General features: G+C 41.2%; 1 protein-coding gene across 2 annotated transcripts; it reads right to left on the bottom strand.

Annotated features, from left to right (window-relative positions):
* Positions 1 to 4,119: 4,119 nt before the first annotated feature.
* Positions 4,120 to 4,671, bottom strand: LOC136323590 (keratin-associated protein 4-3-like). 2 transcript variants are annotated; one of them, XM_066255440.1, is made up of 2 exons: positions 4,496 to 4,671; positions 4,120 to 4,354 (listed from the first exon to the last, which is right to left on the bottom strand). In XM_066255440.1, the coding sequence occupies exons 1-2, from the start codon at positions 4,669 to 4,671 to the stop codon at positions 4,120 to 4,122; spliced, it is 411 nt and encodes a 136-aa protein (XP_066111537.1). The 2 variants fall into 2 exon arrangements, with proteins under 2 accessions (XP_066111537.1, XP_066111535.1); XM_066255438.1 differs by having other exon boundaries at positions 4,120 to 4,671.
* Positions 4,672 to 7,749: the final 3,078 nt, after the last annotated feature.

Here is a 7,749-nt window from a genome sequence, read left to right as displayed (position 1 = left end):
TAAAAGTTAACTAGCTGTCCTCTATAATTTTTATAACAATTCTTCCTTTACATAGTGATTTCGAACTAACATTGCTAGTCTGTACTTAACGCCTTTGGGCTTGCAGGTCTAGTTAAGAGTCTTCTTGGAGGCACACCTCACTGTGTGAATAGCAATTCATTGGGAGATCTCTAATGTAATTCTCAGTTCTACAGATCCATAAATTTATGACTATGCATTCAGTTCACTATATTTTGTTCTTTTGCTCCTGGTTTTATTTTAGAATTGATCATTGTTCTCAGAATTAGTCATGAAAAATCACAATTTTTAAAACGATTTACTTTCATAGCATATAATAAGTTTCCCTTTGTGCTCATCCAAAGCAGAAAGAATGCAAAATAAAGTACCCAGCCATACTTGCTGACAGATAATCCTGCTGAGGTAAGTTCTGACTTAGGAACGTGCTATAGAACTTTGGGGAAAGTATTATTCTCTACAGCTCTATTTCCAGGTTACTGCTAAATATACCATGTCTCCTAAGTCTTGAACATAATTAAGTAGGAAACAGAGATAAATACAGCCTGTATGTCTATACCTCTAGCAAATACCTTACCCACTACAAGCAAATCTTCCTTTCCGAAACTAACTGAGACATGAACTGATGATTATTCAAAAAAGTGATATTTTAATCCTCAGAAGAGTGATTCTCTTGTAAGAAAGATTAAACGATCAGAATACTTAGTCCAAGAAAAAAATAAATAGATTTATGATGAACTTTTTAAAAGCCATAAGGAACAGGAGGTATACAAAATAGACACAAATTTATTAAATTCAACACTATTGAAATTAGACACTATGTCTTACAACTGAAAAATAGCAGTGTTTGCCTTCAGGCAGGAAGCCTCAATAAAATTTTCCCACAAAAATGAATGAATGAGTGAATGAATGAATGAATAAATTTGAACTCGGAACCATTAAGGTGTACTTTACAGGTGAATTGTTGAACAAATCAAAGTATATCTATCTGTAACAGGGAACAACTACTGATACACTGAACCACTTGCATGATCCCAATGGAATGATGCTAAGAATAAAAAGTGAATCATCAAAGATTACACCCCCTAAAGTCCTGTTTGTATAACATGCTTGCAAAAAAACTATAGAGCTGGAGAACAGAATAATGATAGCGGTTCTGCATGATGAGTGGAGGGGAGTGGATGTAGCTATAAAGGAGAAGCCTCACGGAGAAGGATAGTTCTATATCTTACTTGTGATGGTGGTTACACAAATCTATATAGTACACCTGACTTAGTTACATAGAACCACACACACACATACATGCACACATACACTTGTGCATGTAAAACTGGTAAATTCTAAACAAGATCTGTGGTTTATACTAATGTAATTTCTGAGTTTTGATATGTACTATAAATAAGATGTTATCAGTGGGGGAAACTGGGCGAAGGGCATGTAGGACATTGCTGTATTCTTTTACACTTTCTGTGTATTTATAGTTATTTCAAAGTAAAATGAGAAATAAGGTTAATTGTTGGTAAAAGGGAATATACTTTTACTTGCATATGGTTTATCTTCATCACCTTTTAGTATCTATGACCATTTTATTTTGTCTTGTACCACACAACACACAGATGAGGGGGAAAGGATCAAAAGGTGAAGAGAAGTGAATATGGCAGGATGAATTTATTCATAAGACCAAAAAACGCAACTCACTGATTATATTCCCTAGGAGAGTCTGCGAGTACACTGTATATACTAAGGTAATAAGGACAAACACGTTAGGGAGTTAAAAGCATATCGAGAAATTCAGTAGTGTCTAGTCTCCAAAGCTGGCGCTTGTGTTAAGGAATATTGTCACAGAATTTTGCTCTGTTGGCGTAGTAGGGATGATAATATCCCAAAATGGCATATATGATGAGCAGCAACTTTGGAATGACAGCCAGGGCAGAGTGATGTATGACCCATGGTGATCTATCAATATGGACAATAGAGCATGGTGTCCTGAAAATAGGGTATACACAGCTAACAAGGATATAGCCGTGTGTGTGTGTGTGTGTGTGTGTGTGTGTGTGTGTGTGTTTAAAAGCAGTTAAGAATAAATGAGCCAAAGCCTGAGGTCAGTGATCTCAAACAAAAATCATGACTCCTCAATTAAAAAAGAGACATAGTAAAGGTCTGATTGGAATTAAAACTGTGGCTTTGATCTTCTAGTACCAGGTGATCAGCAGGCAAAGAAAGGAGCAATGGCCTCAAGGAGGAGTATATTTAGCATTAAGGTGTTTTCTGAGGGCATTCTTGGTATTTCTCTTTCCCGTTTTAACTGATTTGGGGCAAGTACAGCAGCTGTGGCCAGATGAGGACATAGTAACCAAGACTCAGAATCCACAGGGATGTGGCTTTTGCCCCTTCACCAGGCAGCTCAACTAGAACAGCAGAGGTGATGCCCACAAACCCTCTTCTTGTAAGCTTCTATAGAAATAGTAACCAACCAGTTGAAGTGAACTTGAGGAGAAAAATACATGGGCCTGAACAGTAACCGGGGTAGACTATGTAATATCCTATCCCAACCCCCTTCGTCATCCCGAAGCTAGTGTTGAGTAGGGACTGCTGGTGGCTAACACTGTTCAAACACATGTTCTTGAGGTCGCTGTGCTCACCTGAAGGAGCCTCCACACCTGGTGGTGTGGCTCTCTATCCCTTCTCTCCATCAGAGTAGTCCAGAGCTAGTGATGACTGATACAGGAGTACAGAGTCCCAGCCACCTTGCCACCAAGGGGGCAGGTGTGTGGTACTGATCACCCTCTCATCTGTGGGGTCAGATGATCATAAAATTCCACTGCAGCCAATTTGTGGCTTATTTTGATTTTCTACACTGTCCTGCTTATCTCTGTTTCTTACTGATTTGTTCTGAGAGCACTTCCTTGTATATCACTTGTGCAAGAATCCTTATGTCAGGCTCTGCTTTGAATAAATCCAAGGTTTAGTTGAATTGATTGTATGTATAAGACACACAGGTTGAGTGATCCCCTTAGAAATACAGCCTCCTTAGAATGCGAGTTGCTAACATGGTAAGCCATGTTACCTGTGGGTATGTCCTGTCTCTCAGACATAATGATATGAGAAAAATAAGTGAAGACTATTTATCTAAAAGCAATTGTGCAAAAGTGGCAAGAAGAGACAAAATGTTCAAAACATTTAGCGGTTCAGCTGACAGTATTTCAAGACTTGACTCTTAACGGCATGGCAACCATTCATAATACATGAAAAATGTTTTGAAGTCATCAGTGTTGGGATTTGGAACACTGGTGTCTTAAATGGAGTGCCCACAGGAGCAGATGCCAAAACAGGGGTCTCTAATCAAATAATTTATTAGGGAGAGAACAATAAGAAGCACTGCAAGGAACCTGGGAAGTAACCCAGGGAACTGATGGAAGCTGAGATAGAATGCTGTAAGGAGCAAATTACTCCTATAGGCAGCTGGGGTTCATCCCACAGAGGCCTCTAGACCCGGTGCAACCTGCCCCCGTTGAGGCAGGGAATTCCAGTGCTCGCAGTAGGAAACAGTCTACTTATTATAAATAAGGATGAAAGGACACTACAGTGAGAAATCCCGAATTCACCTGCTGTAGACCGTTCTCTGCAGAGAAGAACGATGGAACAGTTGACAGCTAAGGATGATGATTCAAGAACAAATAATAATCAGACACGGTGCTCTTGCATTTGTATGCCTGGGAAATTAAGATTTATTTAAGTTCAGGATCGGTTTCATATGAGAGAAAATCTGTCAGAGAAGAAATATATCAATTGGGATGACATGTTGGCTGAAAGATTTCAGATAAAATTCAAACCTTGTGTTCAGTTGGGAGAGAGATAGTAACATGGTGGGGGGCATATTTGCAGGCCAAAGTCCATTTAAGGATATATAGATACAAAGAATAGAGTGGCAATAGCAGGGGGTTGTACATTTGAAACCTGTATAGTTCAGTGAACCATGTCAACCCAGTAAATTAAAAAAAACGAAAGAGAATCAGTTGGAATGGGGTTTACAATTGTCCTCTCATGACTCAGTGCATTAAGAAGATTGGTTGATGGAAACAAGGTGTGGGTAGGTCGGGATGATCAGCAGCAGGAACCACTAGAGCAGACTGGGCGGCAGCAGGTGGTCTGGCAGCAGCTGGGGCGGCAGCAGCTAGAGATGCAACAGGTGGGGCGGCAGCAGCTAGAGATGCAGCAAGGCCTACAGCAGCTGGAGCCACAGCAGGAGGGGCGGCAGCAGGTGGAGATGCAACAGGTGGGGCGGCAGCAGGTGGTTTGGCAGCAGATGGGGCGGCAGCAGCTAGAGATGCAACAAGGCCTGCAGCAGCTGGAGCCACAGCAGCTGGAGCCACAGCAGGAGGGGCGGCAACAGCTAGAAATGCAGCAGGGGCGGCAGCAGCAGGATCCACAGCAAGGGCGGCAGCAGCAGGATCCACAGCAAGGGCGGCAGCAGCAGGACCCACAGCAAGGGCGGCAGCAGCAGGACCCACAGCAAGGGCGGCAGCAGCTGGACACACAGCAGCTGGGGCGGCAGCAGGTGGTCCTGCAGCAGGTGGTCTGGCAGCAGCTGGGGCGGCAGCAGGTCTCCTGGCCACAGCCCTGGTCAGAGCAGGCGGATCCACAAGAGTTGACCATGATGTCAGAGGGTGGAGGTTCTGAGTGAGTTTTCAGGAAGGTGGGTTTGGAAGGTTTGGAGGTATGCTTGCCCTGGGTCCCCTTTTATACCCTGCTGAGGGGCCACTGTCATCAGATGCAGTGCTCTTTCTTTGTCATTGTTTGTCCTAATTAACAGGCAATTATCAAATTAGCCAAGTTTGTTTTCCTGGTTAATCTTTTCAAGATGGATGGAAAACGCTGCTTCCTTTTCCTGCTGTGTTAGGGTCCATCACTTCCGCTCTTCCTGGTCTTGTCATCCGTGTCTCCTTTTCTTCAGCTTCCTCAAAGAAAGCTGTCACGTGACTTCTGCCTTTAGCCGGTGTGTGTGTTAGTCTCATGTTGCACAGTGCAGCAGTCTGCCCTTGGGTGACAAAGATTCTACTAAACCACATTCTTTTTGTTGACTTGGGAGGATAAAGCTGCATTTTAGTGTGATGACTCATTCATTATTGGTCAGATGAGCAGAGAAATTTTGAGTGGAAAACAGGGTATCACTGGCATGAGAGTAAAACTCTGAGGGTATTTCCTCTCCCCATAGTGAATCATGCCCCATTTTCTAGACTTTCAGATGGGAAACAAATAATTGTCTAAAGGAAGAGAACCAAATCATGAAATTTTGGTATTTCTTTTTTCCCCTCAGCTTCATTGAGGTATACTTAGCATACAAAAAATTACACATGTCTAATGTATATATACAGTTAGATAAATTTAGACTTATGCATGCACCACAATACCTTTTCCACAAGTTCTAGGTGTGTCATACAGTTACTGTGAACTAGGGGCACAATGTTGTACAGCAGAATTCTAAAACTTATTCCTCTTGTATATCTTTTAACTTTGTACCAGTTGAACAACTACCTATTTCCTTCTCCAGCAAGTTCCAAATGCCCACCATTTTATTCTCTGCTTCTGTGAATTTGACTATTTTAAGTGTCTCAACAAGTGGAATCGTGCAGTATTTGTGTTCTGTGACTGACTTGTTTCACTTAGCATAATGTCTTTCAGACACACTTATCACAAAGGGCATAATTTTTTTTAGGGCTGAATAACATATACTTTTATTAATCAGTGTTGACATTTAGTTTAATGGCAATAGTGGTTGGCAATAATGTGACTTACACTGAAGTTAGTATCATGTAAACATCTATGTCTTTTTTAATACATACTACTTCAGTCTTCTTATAGATATGCAGTGGATATAGTCCAACAGTTCTCAATCCCTTCTATCTGATACTAGTAGTAACATGGCTTATATTAATAATGATGGTATACCTGGGGAAGCGATGCTGAGAGGGTTCAAATCAATTCTCTTAAAAAATTTAAATATATTTAGTGCTCACCAAACTCATGTTTGATGTTACTTTAATAACTACTCATCTAGATCTAAGAAAAGCTCTGACATTTCATTCTGTGAGATTTCATGCTGTGTGCAAGGACGTCTAAAGCTTGTTTTATTTTTAATTTAATGCAGTGACATTGATAAATCAGGGTACATATGTTGAGAGAAAACATCTCCAGATCATTTTTTAAATAATTTTATTTATTTATTTTTTAATAATTTTATTTTTTTAATGGGGCGACATCAATAAATCAGGAAACATATATTCAAATATAACAAGTTCAGGTTATCTTGTCGTTCAATTATGTTGTATACCGATCATCCTAAGTCAGATTGTCCTCTGTCACCTTCTTTCTACTTTTTTTTTTTTAATTTTTTCTGAAGCTGGAAATGGGGAGAGACAGTCAGACAGACTCCCGCATGCGCCCGATCGGGATCCACCCGGCACGCCCACCAGGGGCTACGCTCTGCCCACCATGGGGCAATGCTCTGCCCATCCTGGGCGTCTCTATGTTGCGATCAGAGCCACTCTAGCACCTAAGGCAGAGGCCACAGAGCCATCCTCAGCACCTGGGCCATCTTTGCTCCAATGGAGCCTTGGCTGTGGGAGGGAAAGATGGAGACAGAAAGGAAGGAGGGGGGGTGAAGAAGCAGATGGGCGCTTCTCCTGTGTGCCCTGTCCGGGAATCGAACCCGGGACTTCTGCACGCCAGGCCGACGCTCTACCACTGAGCCAACTGGCCAGGGCTTATCTAGTTTTCTTTGTGCCCCTTTCCCGTTCCGTCTCCCTCTCTCCCCTCCCCCCATAACCACCACCCTCTTATCAATGTCTCTTAGTTTCACTTTTATGTCCCACCTACATATGAAATAATGCAGTTCCTGTTTTTTTCTGATTTACTTATTTCACTTCGTATGTTATCAAGATCCCACCATTTTGCTGTAAATGATCCGATGTCATCATTTCTTATGGCTGAGTACTATTCCATAGTGTATATGTGCCACATCTTCTTTATCCAGTCATCTATTGACAGGCTTTTTTTGTTGTTTCCATGTCCTGGCCACTGTGAACAATGCTGCAATGAACATGGGGCTGCATGTGTCTTTACATATCAATGTTTCTGAGTTTTGGGGGTATATACCCAGTAGAGGGATTGCTGGGTCATAAGGTAGTTCTATTTTCAGTTTTTTGAGGAACCACCATACTTTCTTCCGTAATGGTTGTACTACTTTACATTCCCACCAACAGTGGATGAGGGTTCCTTTTTCTCCATTGCCTCTCCAACATTTGCTATTACCTGTCTTGTTAATAATAGCTAATCTAACAGGTGTGAGGTGGTATCTCATTGCAGTTTTGATTTGCATTTCTCTAATAACTAATGAAGATGAGCATCTTTTCATATCTCTGTTGGCCATTTATATTTCTTCCTGGGAGAAGTGTCTGTTCATGTCCTCTTCCCATTTTTTTATTGGATTGTTTGTTTGTTGTTGAGTTTTATGAGTTCTTTGTATATTCTGAATATTAAGCCCTTATCTGAGCTGTTGTTTGAAAATATCATTTCCCATTTAGTTGGCTGTCTATTTTGTTATCAGTTTCTCTTGATGAGCAAAAACTTCTTAGTCTGATGTAGTCCCATTCATTAATTTTTGCCTTCACTTCTCTTGCCTTTGGAGTCAAATTCATAAAATGCTCTTTAAAACCCAGGTCCATGAGTTGAGTA

Source organism: Saccopteryx bilineata, chromosome 2 (genome assembly GCF_036850765.1).
Source record: "Saccopteryx bilineata isolate mSacBil1 chromosome 2, mSacBil1_pri_phased_curated, whole genome shotgun sequence".
Lineage (NCBI taxonomy): Eukaryota > Metazoa > Chordata > Mammalia > Chiroptera > Emballonuridae > Saccopteryx > Saccopteryx bilineata.
This window is presented reverse-complemented; position numbering and strand designations above follow the sequence as displayed.